Source organism: Glycine soja, chromosome 4 (assembly GCF_004193775.1).
Source record: "Glycine soja cultivar W05 chromosome 4, ASM419377v2, whole genome shotgun sequence".
In the NCBI taxonomy this organism is placed as follows: Eukaryota; Viridiplantae; Streptophyta; class Magnoliopsida; order Fabales; family Fabaceae; genus Glycine; species Glycine soja.
Window position 1 is genome coordinate 49,442,961 of NC_041005.1, and position 19,177 is coordinate 49,462,137.

The 19,177-nt window shown below is 30.2% G+C and overlaps 1 protein-coding gene across 3 annotated transcripts; it reads left to right on the top strand.

Moving 5' to 3' along the window:
- The first annotated feature begins 9,669 nt into the window (after positions 1-9,669).
- On the top strand, positions 9,670-15,358 carry LOC114410240 (polyadenylate-binding protein-interacting protein 12-like). Of its 3 annotated transcripts, none has more exons than XM_028374089.1 (12): positions 9,670-9,871; positions 9,971-10,033; positions 10,113-10,676; positions 10,779-10,889; positions 10,984-11,028; positions 11,125-11,197; positions 11,275-11,387; positions 11,497-11,556; positions 11,682-11,729; positions 11,912-11,980; positions 14,731-14,792; positions 14,900-15,358. In XM_028374089.1, the coding sequence occupies exons 3-12, from the start codon at positions 10,173-10,175 to the stop codon at positions 14,955-14,957; spliced, it is 1,143 nt and encodes a 380-aa protein (XP_028229890.1). In that variant the 5' UTR covers positions 9,670-9,871; positions 9,971-10,033; positions 10,113-10,172; the 3' UTR covers positions 14,958-15,358. The 3 variants fall into 3 exon arrangements, with proteins under 3 accessions (XP_028229890.1, XP_028229891.1, XP_028229889.1); XM_028374090.1 differs by having other exon boundaries at positions 10,023-10,033; positions 10,105-10,676; XM_028374088.1 differs by having other exon boundaries at positions 9,673-9,871; positions 10,105-10,676.
- The last annotated feature ends 3,819 nt before the right edge of the window (positions 15,359-19,177 follow it).

The following is a 19,177-nucleotide window of genomic DNA, read 5'->3' on the forward strand; positions in this document are numbered from 1 at the left end:
ACGAGTATGTTTATTATCTACGAAGAGTCATTTAGAATATGTTTGTTGTACATTTTAATAGGATTATTTTTAAATGATCTTTTTACTGCGAAAATTATTTTAAATGAATTAATATTAAAGAATTTGTTTTAAAATAATTTGTGTTTGAGAATAATCTTAAAAAAGTGAGTTGAGAAAATTTGTATTATTAAATGATAAAGTATAATTATCTTTTAAAATGTAAGCATATATATAATTTGTATCTCATATACCTAAAACTATATTTTTACGAAAAAAGTTTTAAAAAAAATAATTTCTTGATCAATATGACTCTCAATATAATTTTTTTAATAAAATATCAAATTCTACTAAATTTTTTGGGTGAATTTGGGGTATCTTTGATCAAGAGCCGTTACTAATCCACCGAGTGACTGTTTTTCATTTAAGAAACTAACCTATCTCACCATATATTAATAACATATTTAAATTAAATGAAAAACTATAAAAAAATCCATACATAAAATAATTAACATTTTGAAGTCATTTTTTAGTTTTTAATCCATATCTATATAATTAAAGAGAGAGAAGGGGGGAGAGAGAGAAATATATATACTGCAAAATACATACAAATCAATGTTATGTTACCTTATCGTTACTATATATCAAAGCAGTCTAGTTGGCTATGTTGATATAACTTAGAAAAAGGAAAAGAGAATTGGCCATGCATGTTGATATAGCTTAGAAAAGGGAAAGGAGAGTGAAAGAACTGAAAAAATGACCTAAACATCCATCGGGAATAAATAGGGACGTTAGTCCCCTCTCCATGAAACAATATAATCCGTCTGTCTGTGTTCATCGATTAGGAATAGAGGTTAAGAATACATTATAGTATCTTTCTTTTTTAATCCTTCCAATTGTCTTTTAACATAACTGTGAGGCTCTGAAATTGACAACATTTTGGATGCAGTGATGCTAATGATGTAAAGGACTTGAGGTCAAAACACTCATAATTTTCTTTATATATATATATAAAAGATTATATATTTTTATGCTTTTAATTTTCTCATATTTATTTTTATTTCAATACTTTCCCTCCGATAAAATGATGAACTTCATTGTCCTAACATGTATTGGTATATCCTTTTATGCTTTTAATATAAATTGAATGATTTGACAAGTTACATGCACTTCTAATAACATGCAAATGATATATCATCTTATTTTTTTAATATCAACCGAACAATTTACTTTAATTCTTATCTCTTTTAGTTTATGATTTTCAATATATTTAGTTATAGCTTTATTTGAATATTGTTTCTTTAAAGAATCATCAACAATTAAAAATAACAATACTTCACAACATAAATTATTTATCATAAATATAAAATTAAATATAACTTATATATTTAAAAATATTTATTTATTATAAATCATAAATTTTAGTTGTAGAAAATAAATATTTTATTTTGTGCAATGCAATGCTAAATATATTAAATGATTAAACAAATTTGCAAATAGGAGCATTGATAAATTTAATTTTAATAACTATAAATCATGAGAACTATATGCAAAAAAAATTGAATAAAAAAATAATATAGTAACTAAAAATGAAATCAAAAAACAATTAAAAGCTCGACTAAACGATTAATCAAACACAATCTTTATCTCCTCAGTTTAACTTCATATACTCAAGTATATTTTTCTTTGAAGATTATTTTTTTTTACTTGATCTATTATTTTTAAAAAGTTGTAATTTGATTTTCATAAAAAATTATAACGCTTCGTGAAGAAAAAGACTAACAGAAAATTATATAAATTATTCGTAAGAATCAAGTTACATTTTTTTAATAAATAAGAGACTAAATCTACAAGCTGAAAAAGAAAAAAGAAAAGAGAGAGATTAAATATACAAATTGTGGAAGCTTCATCGGATATTAATATTATCATAAATCTTCACGTGCTCTTAAACTTCTTTTTTTTATAGTCCATGTTTATTTAAAGAATATATGAATATTTATCTGGAAGCTTCATCGTTTTCAACGCAAAGCATCTTCTCCACCAAACTCAAAGGGCACGTGGACGCTCGAGAAGCGAGTCGTTATATAACCTTAGTGAAGTAATAAAAAAATGTAAGGCCGCTGTGTTATTGTTTACTTCATTTTACAACTAAATAAACAGGCAACAGTTAATTACTAGTATCGTTTTCATCCGTTATTATTAGTTCTTAAAAGAGTTAAATGTGTTTTTCGCTTTCATAAAATTGAAAATATTTATATTTCTTTCAATAAAAATTTAGTATTTTTTTTTGTTTGTATAAAATTGAAATCTATTATTTTTTTTATCTAAAATTATACAGAATTTAATTTTCATACCTAGGCAACATTCTTTTTCTTACATGTCATCCTCTTAATGATCCATCATTGACCACTCTCCTTCTTACATGGACTTGAAGGTCCATTAGGTTATAATAGCCACAAGTTAAAAAAAAAAATCCACCACAAATTTTTGCAGCCAACATGAACTTGAAAACCATCAAGTTTCATTTTTTTTTATTTTCTAACTATTTATTTTGCTCATAAAGTCTAATAGGACTACCGGTTAAGTTTAAATATATCAATAAGTAGAGGAAAAAAAACTAACAATTCATCAAATAACAACGAACGAATTGTGAAGAGTCCACCATGAGAATGACGTTCGAATTATAGTCTAGAGAAACATCCTTAGTAACGGACCATGCTCAAGTCCCTTGAAAAGGGTTGACATAAGGGGGTGAGAGTCTCGTTGTGCTTGGTTCCTGTCTCACCATGAGACACATTTGGCAAGTTGGGTTGTTCAATCGGGTTGTGGAATGCAAGTGTCATGGAACTTAATGCCCTAAATGTTTCCCTTTGAAATATCCCATTTTTTATGCCACCAAATTTGTCCCAAAATAGGTGTTTAATTCGTCTCCTATTGCAAAATCACTTGGTCTCGTCAATGCTCCTTCAATTCATCATCCACCGCGACCTCGAAACCTCAAATTTACCGTTAATTGGTATCAATATTTGGATCCCATGCCTTTTCCCACCAGTGAGAGGAATGGGTTTGTTGCCTTCGACATCTCCTATGACTCTCCCAACCCTCTTTACCTCTACCAATTAGCACAAGGCCACCAGAGGTAATTCGCCATCATCATCATCATCAAGGTTCATAAATGACATTGTATACTCCGTTGTAGGGTTTTATGCTATGTGAAAATGAAATGTTGGTTGTTTTGGGTATTCATTTTTACCATATTTGAGTTGTGATTTTTTGTGCTATGATATGCTTGCATGTTGTGTTGTTTGCATAGGAATGTTATGTTTTATAATTCTATTCAATGGTTATATGTTTGATTTGTGATTTTGGGGTTGTGGTTTTTAGGGTTCGAAGAAGATGAAGAAGGTTCAAAAGTTAGGGTTCAAAAATTTGTGGTATTTTTTTTTGTATTTTGTGATTGTTTTTAATCCCTAAAATCGTATTTAAAAATTTAAGTTAAAATTTGTAGGTTCATATTTATCTGAACCTACAACTAGGCTAGAATATCATGAATTTCAATTTTTTGAGACTAAGAATTTTGTAGGGACAAAATTCAAACATTTACAATTTCATAAGGATAAAAAACATATTTTAACCTCTTTAAAATTAAAAAAGACATTAATTAGGCTTTCAAATTAATTTTTGTCAATCATCTTATCCACTAATTCCATAAATAACCCTAATTTTAGTGGAAATCTCATGCAACAAAACATTTCTCATGTATATATAAAGATAAAGGTAAAGACAATGTGTAATAATAATAATAATAAACATGTTGTTATAAAATACCATAAATACCCCTAATTTTAGTGGGAACATTTAATGCACCCAAATCTTTCTTTTATATATAGAAAGATAAAGATGATGTGTGATAAATGTGTTGTTATAAAATATCATAAATAGCCATATTTTTTAGTGGGAAATTTAACGTATCATGAACATTTCTTTTATATTTGACTTGTTAGAACCCTTTATAAGAGATTATTTTCCAGATTTTTGACAATTTATTTTTGCTATTTTCAGGATTAATGATTGTTTCCACAAGTTAACATGTGACTTTTCAATGTGTTTTGTTCTCACTTACACAATTTTGTCTGAAATTTCTCAAAAGGTCACTCATCTCATAACTATTCCAAACCAAACACTCTTAATTGTGGAGTTTTTAAGAAATAGGCTACCAAAAAGTAAATACATTTTGTTGGTATGTAGTACGAATTAATTATTTAAAGTCATCATTAACTGCACAGTTTCATTCCTACACAACCTTGGATCTCTCATTCTTGTGTGATTTGATCGAGCTATTACAGTTACAAAATATCACAAGTAACCTATTCTGAGTGAGAATTTTAATGTACTAGAAGCCTTTATTTTTTCACATATAAAATACAGAACCAAATGTGACGACAACAACAACAACAATAATAACAATATGATGTTTTTCTTACACGGCTCCATGCTTGTGCAAGCAACGTACGATATGCATCATTTTCATTGTCACCTTAGCCTCTGTGACTTAGGTTCTCATGATTGGTTCTTGTATTGCCTACATACTAAACGGTATTCGTTTGACTAGACATACCCATTCCATCTATGTCTCTTTGTTGGAAATGCTGGAGGATTTCAAAGTACCACACATGAAACACGTTAATCATCCATCATAACGACTTTTGTGGTACACATGCGGAGACTATTCTCTCAAATGAGGTGCATGTAGTGAACGTGAGTGATTTAATGCCCCACTACTCTTAGTTAGTTAGTGTCAACAATGCTCACAGCAAGTGAATGGTCATTAATGGAAATAAATATATTGTTATAAAATACCATAAATAGTCCTGTCTTGAGCGGGAAATTTAATGCACTAGAAATATTATATATATATATATATATATATATATATATATATATATATATATATAATATAAAGATGATGCATAATAAATGTGAAGTTATAAAATATCATAAACAAATAATCCTATTTTGAGCGGGAAATTTAATGCACCAAAAATCTTTCTCAGATTTAATAGGAGATAAAGATATGAAAAAAGGTCAAGTTACTAAGAGTAAGTTTAAATGAGTTACTCTTTATTTACTTGTCTAAATTGGAGTTTTTGTCCTTTTTTTTAAATCAAGACACTTAGTCTTCATATTTTCATAATCAACAATTTTAGTCATTCTGTTAGTTGACCATCCAATGTTTGGCAAATCCAATGTTTGGCAAATAGTTAATTGACAGAAGAACCAAACTTTCCAATTTTGAGAAATTTGGGGACCAAATATCATTATTTAAATATATGGAGTCCAAAAATCAAGAATTATAGTGAAGGGGGGGGGGGGGGCAAAAATACATGTAGCCTATCTTCTTTTAATCTAAGGACTCTAATGAGTAACTCATTTTTTACCATTAGATCAAAGAAAAAATAAAAGATAGGAATAATGAGTATTTTTTTTTTGAGTTACTCTTGAAGTAACTTGATCCCTCCTCTATTTCTCTTCATACTAAATTATTATATATAATGTCAATTATTAGATATTACTCTCTAAGGTCCTTTATATAAGAATAAATAGATGTATATTTGGTGTGTTAGTTATAAGAAACATGAACCTACCTTTAAATATATTCATTGTTAATTTATTTTTATACCCTTAATTTATTGTGAAATCTATTAATTATACACCAATTTGTTTCTCATGCAACTTATAAGTGAATGCATTTAATGACTTATTAATTAATGATACAAGCAACACTTATTAACGGAAACAAAATTATCTCCTAAATTATGTGCAATGTCATTAAATATAACAATTACTTAAAACTTTTTAATTATGAGTATTAAGATATGTTTCGTAAAAGTAGTTTAGAGCATCATCAATGGTATTCATATAAATAACCTAATTTATACCACTTGAATCTTGAGCAACTCAATTAATTTTTCTCCAATGTGTATTTCGTTCCTTAACTCACAAATATTATATTTATCTCTCCTATATTTAATACAAAATTAAGCAACTCATGAGTAATAATTTTTTATATAAGCAACTCTCTTTAAATTTAAGCAACTTAAAATCACATGTGACACTAAAATATTATTTTTTGTTAAGCAACCCATTAAACAACTTTCATTGTAGATGCTCACATAAACTAGCTGGAAAGTTAAGAACTTATAAACAAGCTGATTTAATGGTTAAATCAGATTATAAGTTAGTCAAAATAGCTTACAAGTTATTAAAGTGCTTACAATCAAATAGAAAAAAAAAGAAAAAAAATAAAATTTGATATTATTTTTGATCAGGATGAAAATGCAAACAGAGGGTAGAAAGGAAAAAGTAACATGGTAAGGATAAATTTCCATAGTTAAAATATGTTTTCAATTACCATATAATAAAAGTGTTTTGATTTTAGTCGTTTTAAAAAACTTTCTTTAGTTTTCATTCTAAAAAATATGACATCATTGTTTTTTTGTCCCTATTCTCATAAAACACTTGTTAAGTTGCTTATGAGTTTAGTCGAAGACAAATTAATGATCATCTTAGGTGACAATTATTGGTGTTTGCAATACTATGTTAGTATGTGATGCCTAAAAAACTTTTTCCATATCCCTAAAATAAATATTACTCCTCCCATCCCATAATAGGTGTAGTGTAAGAAGAAGAAAAAGTCTAAAAAAAAGTGTTATTTTAATTTTTAGCATAGCATTAATTATTTTTCATTGATAGCCCTAATAAGTGTCATTTTATATTTTTAGTGTAATATTAATAATAAGGTTAGTTTTATAAAATTAACACTTTTTTTTATCTATTTATTAATTTGTCTAGATCTTTGTAAAGAATGTTCAAACATCCTTTTCTAGGATCAATCGAGGTGAAAAAAGTAAGAGAATAATCAATTTTAAACTCTTTCTTCACAACAGACTTGTTCTGCATAAAATTTGATGTGACTAGCAAAAACAATACAGGAAGTGTGACTCGAGGAAGATGACCAAAACGATTTATCAGCTTAGAGTATACTTGCATTTAATGCTCCAACTGACATTTTTCCAAATGTTACAACAGATGCAAATGAAGACAATTTAGAGACAATGATTACTTAATGAATAAGCCTACAAATACTATATTCTCTCCTACCTTGAAGCTCTCTATATTCAAAATTTCTTAAATCGTAAAAACTCTCAAAACACCTTGTATAGCATGAGAGAAAAAGACAATGTGTTTACCTTGTAAATTCGTCTGTAAGACATTAACAATTGTTTGTGTGCACCTTCTTCAAACACAAATATTAATAAGAACAAAAGGTAGACATTTTAATTTTTATTGAAAATTCATGATCAACCTCCTTTTGTAGAACTTGAAAGAGAGATGTCCTAGACCACTAGATGATGGGGACATACTTGCCCTACTGCCATTATTCTGTGTTCATGATATGGACAATTTTTTTGGAATTGCCAATATAATGAAATGATATGATTTAATAATTTTTTTACATCTTTCAGAATTCCATAGAAATTTTTTATTAATCATTTTGATTTAGATTTTTTTTTTATTCGAGTCAGAATAAGAAAATAATAAGTGATGTGAAAGAAAGTCAAATAAAGAGAAAATCTTTTACAGGAATGATTGGTTTGTTGGAAAGGAAGGGATGTTACAACTTCATTTCTTTCAATGTCCTTTATTACTATGATTCGATAGGTATTAGGAATATTTATATCTGATACTAAGTTGGGAAATTAAAAAAAATGATAATCAATCTGGAAATTGGGTAAGAAGGATAGAGATCAACAACTTTTTGAAAAGGTTGATTTGTTTTAGAGCCAGAAGTGGCTTAATAGAAAATAATACTTTGGTGGTAAAAGCTTCAGACAAGGTTTGTGTAAGAGTCAAAAGTGACACTGAAAAATCCTTGTATCTTTGTTGAAAGATAGTGAAACTTGGTGATTGTAAAAAACGTAATGTCAATGGTAGAGATGAATCGATATAAAAATTCATTGTATCTTTGTATTGGAATACAAGTGTAAGGTGAAGTTCCACATTAGGTGAAAATGGAAAAGTTGAACAACATTGAAGGAAATATCCATAAACATGAGCTTTAAGATTTTGGGCTAAAGTGTGGTGGTAGATTCACTTATATGATTGATCATGACCAATTGGTGTAAATCTCTCGATGTTTAACCCCCCCTCGATTTCCCAACAATTGATATCAGAGCCAATAATTTGACTTGGTGATCAACTTAGATTAGTAAAATGGGAAGGACAACATGTCTTGTGGCCATGAAACTATGGAGAGCAACAGTGCAAGGCACTAGAGCATGTTGGAGACAATGGTTAGGTAGGCTGAGACAACCACGATTAAGCTCTAAGAACCACCGTTGGATTAAAAATGTTTTTCACTTAACGGAAAGATTATTGAAATACAAGTATGAAATGAAGTGTGAAAACTTATTTTTAATTATGTTCAAAGTTTTGTATGATTTTAAAGGTTTTGGGAACATCTTGTTGCAATTTTTCTATTAGCAAGTGATAACTTTGTTTTACGAAAAAAAGTTACGAAATTTTTTAATATCACAACTCAATCATCTTTCTTGTGTTTTTTGCCTTTACAATGACTTTTATTGTTATAATTACAAGAAAATTATTGTTACCAATGTTATTGTTAACGAGGTTTATTGTTCTAGAATCGCATTTGCTTCCATTATCAAATAAGTCTTTCTATTTCTATGTCACCTTTGACATTGTCATCCTAGTTGTCCTTATTATATGTTTCATCGTCTTTGAATTTGTTGGGAGTTGCAACAACAGTATCATTCCTACTCTATTTGCTAGAGTCGGGTGAGTTTTGGTAGTTGGAGTAGTCAATAAAGATACTAGTTGTGGATAATAAAAAAGTCAACAAATTCTCAAGAAATTATTTAAAAGAATAATTTATTTTTCCATTTTAATTCAATAATTTAAATTTTGTTATAAGTGAAATTTTGATGTCACTATTTTAATTAAGGAATATCAATCTAAACCATTTATTATAAAAGGGAGAGTCAAGTTTGTGTGTTCTAAACCATTTATTATAAAAGGGAGAGTCAAGTTTGTGTGTCCACGCGCATGTAAAGGGTGTAATTATGCCTATAGATGTATGTGTGTGCAAAAATATATTATTATATTTTATCATTTCCTAAAAAAGTACAATTGACTTTTCTTATTATAAATATTTGACTAATAAAATATTTCAAACATTAAAAAATATTTCAAACAATTCTATCATATTTTGACTACTAAATGAGTGTTTAATGTAATCTTGTATTAAATAAATTATTAAAATAAATTTATAATTTCAATTGAAAAAAAATCTCAATGTTATATCTAAATTTTGTTTATAAAAGAACTTCTCCTATGTATCATTTTCAATGTGAAAAAAAGAACAAGAAAAAGAAAAAGATAAAACGTATAGATACATGCCAAGAATTTTTTGTAACCTCCCTGACTTTCATCATCCTCGACACTTTTCTCAAACAAAAGTGACTGATTAATTAACGTCTTTAAATTGTCAAATCCTCGGCATGCCTACCTTTTGTTGGATTTACCATGTATCCTTTGGGATGCATTGCATGATGTACTAGTGAAATGTATGATGGATGACATGTAGAATGGGCACTTGTGGAAATTAACGAAATTTTGGGTCCATTTTTATTTTATTTTATTTCTTTTATACGTTCATCATCATCATCAAATTGGGATGTTCTTCTCAGGAAGGTCCAAAAAGTCAGTGCAGCGAAAACGGACGATCCGAAGAATACCCTTTTCATCTCTCTCTACAATAATCATCATCTTCCTCTTCTTCTTCAGTAAATTAGTAAGATAAACCTCCCTTTCCTTCACAAATTTATTGCTTTTCTTTACATGTATAACAAGGATAATTGATAATTGTTCTCTTGTGGGGGTTTTGGAGTAGTTGTACCTGACGATCTTCTCGGTTTGATCTTATATCAATGGATTTTTTTTAGACAGAACTCGGGTATGCTTTCTTTTTAAAACATGCTTTTCTGGGTCAATTGTTGTTTTTCTTCTACTAATCTCTTGACACAGATTCACAGGGAAATCTGATTGCATAGGAACAAAAAAGACAACACCTTTTTATCTCTACACAAGTGATTATGGCGGTTGCTGAGAATGTTGGGGCCAAAATCGGTTCTTCCAGTCAAAATTTGGAAAACAATGTAGTGTCATCGAACTCAGGCGAGGTTGAGCAATCAAAACCCAGAAGTGGGTCCATCAACGACGATCAGAAGCTGAACAACGGTGTCTTCAACCACCAAGATAGAGTTCCTGGCACTATGCCAGTGCCCAATATCAATTATAACTACGAGGCCCAAATGGGTCAGATGCACACAAATGGGGTGAACAATGATGGGTATGGAATGAATGGGGTCATTTGTGGGGAGAATGGGGGTGAGAGTTTCAAGCGTGATATGAGGGATTTGGAAGAGCTTTTGTCAAAGTTGAATCCCATGGCTGAGGAATTTGTGCCCCCATCACTAACCAATACTCATGGCTACCTACCTGGACCTGGTGCCGGTGCTGGTGCCGGGTTTGGTTACCCTAATAATTTTATACTGCTCAATAACTTTGGTGATGCTAACGGTCAAACTAACAGAAGGGTATGGATGAATTGTTTTGATTTCCTTGGTTGTTTATTCTATTGCCGATTTTCATTACCATGTTTTCACTCTTAATATGATGATGATGATGATGTGTTGCAGAGGAAGAATGGCTATAATCATGGGAAGCGAAGAGTGAATCATAAAATGGATATGGAGAAGAGAGAAGAGATGATTAGGAGGACTGTTTATGTGTCAGACATTGATCAACTGGTACAAATTTTAGCGGATTCTCTTGTTTAGGTTCCAATACAATGTCTGGCACGTGTATTCATTCGAAGACTTTTGGTTTTTTGTTGTAATGTAGGTTACTGAAGAGCAGTTGGCGGGGCTCTTTCTTAACTGTGGCCAGGTAGAAATGGTTATGGTTTATTTATGATGCGTGTTTTCTTCTTAATAATTGTTGACTGTGTTATTGATTGAATCAACTCCACTTTCCTGACTATAGGTCGTTGATTGCCGTGTTTGTGGGGATCCTAATTCTATTCTGAGGTTTGCCTTCGTTGAGTTTACAGATGAAGGTAACATGACCACCAAATGTTTGCAACTTTGTAATTGTTATTGACATTTCTCTGTATTAACAGTGTTGTGCTTGCAGATGGTGCAAGGGCTGCTTTGAACCTGTCTGGAACCATGCTTGGATATTACCCGTTGAGAGTACTACCTTCGAAAACTGCTATTGCCCCTGTTAATCCAACATTTTTGCCCAGGGTAATGTTTCTTCTTTGTTAGAGTTGCCTATTACATTTAGAAGATTGACCAGAGTAGCTGATAATGCATCTATTTTGTCTGACCTATCTAATGGTGCTATATTTCTCAGTCTGAAGATGAAAGGGAGATGTGTTCAAGAACAATTTATTGCACAAATATTGACAAGAAGGTAGTTTAGGATTTGACCTTTTTCTTATAATCTTGCTGGAGAAAATGCTCTGTAATTTTTCATATCTGTTTTGCTACAATTATGACTCATAATTCTTAAAATTTGCATTCTTGTTACCTCTGCAGCTTACTCAAGCTGATGTCAAACACTTCTTTGAATCTATTTGCGGAGAGGTTTGTAGCTTTTCATGGAACTAGACCTTTAATGTTTATTGTTGATTGAATTTTAAGTATCATTTGAGGTATTTCCCACTATTTTTTGGTGTATTCATCTGGGTTCAATGTTTGAGTTTTTGTTATTGTTTGAATTTAATTATCTTGTAAAATATTTTCCATCATTTTGGTGTGTTATCCAGGTTCAACGGTTGAGGCTTCTTGGAGATTACCATCATTCAACTCGAATTGCTTTTGTTGAGTTCACAGTGGTAATTACTTGCTAACTTTTCAACCTTATATTTTTATCCAACTCTCCTCTGGTTTACACATCTATTTTGTAGCATTATCTATCCATTTGTGAAGTTATAACCCTTAGATTGAGGGCTTCTATTGGCTTTGCAGTTATCATTTCCAATAATGTTGTCCCTTGCTCCTGAAAACTTCTTCAATCTGTTTGTAATCCTTGTGGGTGCACTCGTGTCAATAAATGCGTTTGTAGTAATAACTCCTCATTACTTGCTAAAACTGTCCTTCTCCGTGTAATGAGAATAACCTGAAGAGAAGAGAGAAATAAATCTTGCTGAGGATAGCTTTTGCTGGAGTTTTTTAACCTTTCTGTCTTAGGTGTTTGATAGCGACGGGCATGTTTATTTCCTTGTTTATATGAGATATTGTTTGGAAATTAAAGAGAAGCCAATCCTTCAATGTGCAACAACAAAGCCTTGTCTCACTATTTGTGTGATCCTTGTGGGTGCACTTGTGTCAATAAATGCGTTTGTAGTAATAACTCCTCACTACTTACTAAAACTGTCCTTCTCCATGTAAGGAGAATAAGCAAAAGAGGAGAGAAATAATTGCTGATGATAGCTTTTGCTGGAGTTTTCTTAACCTTTCTGTCTTAGGTGTTTGATGGCAAAGGGCATGTTTATTTCCTTGTTTATAGGAAATATTTTTGGAAATTAAAGGAAAGCCAATCTGTCAATGTACAACAACAAAGCCTTGTCTCACTACTCATGTGATTCTTGTGGGTGCACTTGTGTCAAAAAATGTGTTTGTAGTAATAACTCCTCACTACTTACTAAAACTGTCCTTCACCATGTAAGGAGAATAAGCAAAAGTGGAGAGAAATAATTGCTGACGATAGCTTTTGCTGGAGTTTTCTTAACCTTTCTGTGTTAGGTGTTTGATAGCAAAGGGCATGTTTATTTCCTTGTTTATAGGAAATATTCTTTGGAAATTAAAGGGAAGCCAATCTGTCAATGTACAACAACAAAGCCTTGTCTCACTACTCATGTGATTCTTGTGGGTGCACTCGTGTCAAAAAATGTGTTTGTAGTAATAACTCCTCATTACTTACAAAACCCGTCTTTCTTCATGTGAGGAGAATAACCAAAAGAGGAGAGAAATAAATCTTGCTGATGCATTTTCTGGAGTTTTTTAACCTTCCGTCTTAGGTGTTTGATAGCAAAAGGTACACTCTTGAGATTCTTGTGGGTATACTTGTGTCAGTAAATGCTTTTCTAGTAATAACTCCTCCTTACTAAAACTGTCTTTCTCCATGTAAGGAGAATCTTAAAAAGAGAAGATAGAAATGAATCTTGCTGATGTTAGTTTTTGCTGGAATTTTTGAACCTTTCCCTCTTAGCTGTTTGATAGCTAAGGGGCCTACCTTTCCAATCCTAGTTAGGATCTTGATTTTGACTACATTGGTCATACCTATTTGTTGGGCAATGATAACATCAAATGGCTTCAGGTGGCAGATCCTCTTTGAAAATATTCAAACTTCTTTCCTCATCCATGGAGAGCAAGTGAGAAGGATGGAGCATTACTCACTATAATGCAACCATAGAATGTGCATTGTAATCACTATAATGTGAGCCTCACATAGTAAATTAGTTGCTTGTCTCTATAATTAATTGTTTTAAGCAGCAGTTTGTTGGTGGAAAATCCACTCCATTGATATGGCCTGCATTGGACATAGCTAGTGCTCTAAGGTGTAATTAGAGCAACCAGAGGGGAGAAAAGAGGGGGATGACAAGCTGATGTGTATGGTTTTAAGAGGCAGTTGATAGTCTTTGATCTGGTACTTTAGTATGCTTTTCACCTTCAGAAGTCATAATGAATAAGTATAGTTCTTGATGCTCAGTGAGTCATTTCAATTTACACTTTTGTGAATGAGTATGGTGCTTTGAAATGAGTATGGTCTTGTGGTTAAGAGATGCAAATCTGTGGATTCTTTTGCAACTGTAGCTGATGAAGGATATGGCAAGACAATATCCATTTGCTATTATATTTTTTTTACAGTGGGGATAACCTTGGTCCACGAAAGGGTAGTGGCCCTTAAGCTTGCTAATGTTATTTTCAGGAATCATGCGATATGATGGTGACTTCTGGTTCAACCATGTTGATTTGTCTTTTTCATTACAGCCATCCATGCTTGGGCTTCCTTAGTTTGAATTGGTGTGGCTAATAAGCTTTTGGGACTTCGTTTTGACCTTAGATTTAAATTTTATCAACTTTTGAGGATGGATTTCAGTCTGTATAGAGCATTTCTGTGCAATGCTTACACCCCCTTGTTTTTCCATATCCTTCTGCTTTCTCGTCATCTTTTGGCTATTCTCAAAAATTACTTTCTTCAGTTTCCCCTGCAAATTGTTTTGAATGCAATGAAGCTCTTGCACAACAAGATGATGCTTCTTTTCCTATGCGAGACTCAGTTAATTTTAAATTCTCTTTGTATGATACATCTGTGCAGTTGGTTTTGTTCTTAACTGGTGTAGTCCTGAACTTCACTACTCTAGTAAAATGCCATAATGCAAGGGTTTAAATGATTAAAGTTCTGTGTGTCTTTGAAATTTATCAATTTTTTTTTTCTTTTTAAGAATTATATGTGTGCTTACAGCTAAGAAATAACAGTTGTCTCCAAATATATGTTCATTATGTTGTCTATTGTTTGTTTAGCCTTTTGTCTTTTCTTTTTTGGCTATCTGAAAGATTTTCTTTTGCCTCATTCTTTCAGGCTGAGAGTGCAATTGCAGCTCTAAGCTGTAGTGGGGTGATTTTGGGTTCACTGCCCATAAGGTTGGATTGATAAATTTCTCTTTGATTTCAACTGTCCTAAAAACTTTAGGAACTCTTTTAATGTCATTTCAATCATTCTTATGTTTGGTCTGGTATCTGGTATGCAGGGTAAGTCCATCGAAGACACCAGTTCGTTCACGTGCTCCTCGTCCTTCTATGCACTGAATCAACTTTCCATGTTTCTGGGGTTGATTGCTGCTGAGATATATTTACATATATACATACATAGAAACAGCTATGTTCTAAGGAACATGTGGCATTTAGTTGGTACTTTTGTCCTCATGTCTTACAGTATGGTTACTTTGCTCCCCTTGGGGGATTATGGGTCTCTGTTTTAGCATGTAGAGTCGAATCGTACTTCGAGGATCTTGATGGCTTAATTTATGATGCACAATGTGTCGTGTTGATCATGCAAGGAGAGAAGTTTATGGTTGTTGGGTGTTTCTAACGTCTGGAATTTATTTTAAAGAAACATGTTACAAAGCCTTCGTTTTCGTTATTCATGAGGTGTTTATCATGGATATTTGTTTAGATCGCGATATGAAATAGTGTCTGATTTTCTGTTTGTCTTACGTGTAGTTTATTTAACACCTAGCTTTGTGGGCTATCTGCTGTCTTAATTGTGTTTGCCATCTATTACCTGTGAACTTGCATATGCCTATCACCAATAGTGGTATGTTTCTCCCACCAACCCTGGATTTGGGAAGCCACCTTTTTTTGTTTTTGCAATGCTTCCAAGCCCCACCAATGATAATTTGATATTCAAGTTGGAGGAATAGCCGCAATGCGCACATAAACAACAAAAAGAATTGATTCACAATTGAATATAAAAGAGTATTGCTAGCAACCCTCAGATGATGTACATTTGTGAGCCTCATCATTCTCTCTCTCTCTCTCTCTCTTGAATATAAAAGAAAAGCGTTTTATATAAATAAATTTTATTAGATAAAAAATAGTAAAATAATTTGATATTTATTCACTTAGATTTTTATTTTTTTCTTAACAAAACCAAAGGAAGTGAAGTTTTTATTTTATCAATTTATTTAAAATACATACAATTGAATATATAAACTTATATTTGTTTTAAATACAAGCTGGGAAAATAATATAATATTTGTATTTTTCAACACATTAGGGCATAATTTACATTAACGCTAAGTTAAATATACTAAGTGGTATATTTTAACATAAGATAAGGATGTTCACATTAACCCTGAATTAAATATACTAAGTGGTATATTTTAACATAAGATAAGAGTGTTCACATGTATGTATAGTCATTTGTGAATTTAATTTGACCCAAATATTTTTAGGTTATTTTTTAAGTGTTTCGATCAAAGCAATATAATTAATCCATTTATATTTGTTTATGTAAGAATTGAATAATAAGTTTTAATTTTTAGTCGTTTACATGTGAACCTAATCGTTGACCCATTGATCAATATCAAAATTAATTATTGTTGTTATTATTATTATTACAAAAAAACAAATATTATTATTAGTGATAGTAGTTCTATATAATTATTTAAGTACGTCTTTATGCAATGTTATAAAAGATTTTAAGGATATGATGAAAGCTTATGTCACATGAGGTTGCAAATTAATTGAATGGTATACTTGCTGTAGGTGCTAAGATTGTCTTGTGTTGACTGAAATTTATGGCATTGGGATGTAATAGAATGTGGACATCAACATGTGTATTATATATTATTGTTTGCTAAATTTCACTTTTTAAAATTATTTTAAAATAAATATATTAATAACCAAAAAATGTCTTTAATTAGTAAAAATAATATAATAAATGAGTAGTAAATGTGGTAAATTAATTTCTTAAACTTTCTCTTTTGCGAGGTAAATGTGATAAATTAATTTTTAGTCAATAAAGAAGAATGAATAGTTACTGAAAAACACATTTCTCCTTAGGCAAGTTTTATATGAATTCCTCTAAATTATTTTCTACATTATTTTTTTAAAAGTCCTTAATTAGTCAATAACTTTTTTAGTCAATAAACAATTAATGTTATAATTTTTTATTTTCTATTTTGTCAATAAACAAACACTTTTGTAAAACAAATAGTGCAGCAAATAATTTAGAGGGATTCTTATAAAAGTTAACTAAGAGAGTAATGTGCTTTTCAGCAATTACTCATTTCCTAAATTGACTAAAAATGAATTTACCACATTTATTCTCACAAAAGGGAAAGTTTGAGAAATTAATTTACTACATTTGTTATTTATTGACTAGAAAAATCATTGGTTAATTAAGGAATTTTTTTTTGTTAAAAACTAATGAAGTCAATAATTTATAGAGATTCTTGTAAAATTACTAATGAGAGTAGTGTTCTTCCATTATTCATTTTCATTTTCCCCAAATTATAAGAGACAAAAAAAAACTAATTTACCACATTAATTTTTTTATAAGAATATCTCCAAATTATTTACTAATTTTTAATAAAAATGCCCTTAATTAGTCAATATTTTTTCTAGTCAATAAATAGTAAATATGACGAATTAATTTCTTAAACTTTATCTTTTATAAGGATAAATGTGACAAACTAATTTTTAGTCCATGTAAGTTGATGAATAATTGCTTAAAAGCACATTAATCCCTTAGGGGATTTTCATAAGAATCCATCCAAATTATTTGCTACATTATTTTTTTTAAAATGTCTTTAATTGGTCAATAACTTTTTGAGAAAAAAGATTATGAATTGACCGTGTAAATTTTTTTATATAATCATTTAATCACAACTTATTATATATAATAAGTTTGTTGACTTTTAAAATAATTATTTTAAAGTAATTTAGACAGTTATTTATAATTGATGTAAAACTGTCACTAAATAAATATTATACTTTGACTTTTTATAGTCAATAACAATAAATGTGATACATATTTTTTAAATTTTTTTCTCTTTATGAAGATAGAGTATGGGTGAAAGAAGAATGAATAATGAAAGCACTTAACTTTCTTTGGATTTTTGTAAGAATCTCTCTAAATTATATGCTACATTCTTTTTTGTTGTTGTATAGAAATACTTATTTTAAGAAAAAGTATTATTGAGCTCTTCTAACAAAAATCCAAACACGTACTCAGCAAAATTACTTTTCCATTCGCTTTGTCTGTTTTTGTAGAATGTAAAAATCCATTTAGTAGATATGTAATAAGTAATTAAAAGGTAAGATATTAAGCATATGAAATTTTTGTAATTTTAATATTTTTTTATAAAATTATATGTTATTAACAAATTTAACAAATTAAATTCTATATTTTTTGTATAAAATAGTTAAAAAAAATATTAACCGGAGAGAAGAGTATGATTTGATCATTAATTTAATTAAAATCTCAAGTTACTACTTTAGTTAGTGAATGTTTAGTTTGATGTCACATAATTGATGTAGAAATAAACACACACTTAATCATCCAAAATCAACATTATAATAAATACCCTTAATACGATATAATAAGGGCTTGTTTAAGTATACATTACAAGACATAATTGTATGTCAATTTGAAATATTTTAAAGTAATTTTTGTATCATTTTTAAACATTTAACGTTAATAATTTATAATTAAACATGCATAATGAAATTCCATCCGAACACTCCAAATTCACATTTGAATCTCAAAACACCATATCATAATTGAAAGCAAGACCACTAATAGCAAGAACAAACAAGGAAGGTGCTCACTATCTTTAACCCACAAATTGTCACGTGAAAGCATGGAAAAACTACACGAACAATGAGTTCAAGTTACTTGAAGGATGAAGAGATGTCCATAGCACAATCACAAAGCACACCGCTTCATTCCTCCAAAGCACCCTAAATTCGCCATCTATTTATTGCAATTTGCAAGGGCAGAGGCTCTTATTCAACTTGGTGGGCATCTTTATTGGGTACTGGTCTTCGTTCTTCATCATTCAATCCATACTCCCCCATCTCACACCCATCCCCTAAGGTAGGTTTGAAGGTGTGGTTTTAGGGTAGTGAGAAGGATATATATATATATATATATATATGTATATATATAATTTATATAATAATTCAAGTATCAGTTAATGTCATTTTAAGTAAATGTTTACAAGTTTAATTTTACATTGATGAATTGATTTTGATGTTGCATCCAAAATTAATAATTTTGAGTTGGAGTAAATTTAAGTGAGTGTTTACTGTTTAGAAACAAATCACATCACCAATATGATTTTTCACATTAAAGTGAGCTCTATTAATTCTAGCTTTTACGTGTTTAAAGATGTCTTTAGTTTCATTCAGTTTGGACTCATCAATTTATAAATTGAGCATAAGTTACAAGAAATAAGCTCTTATTCAAGCTATGATTTGAAACTCTTTAAACTCAAAACTGAAAAAGTGATTATGTTTGA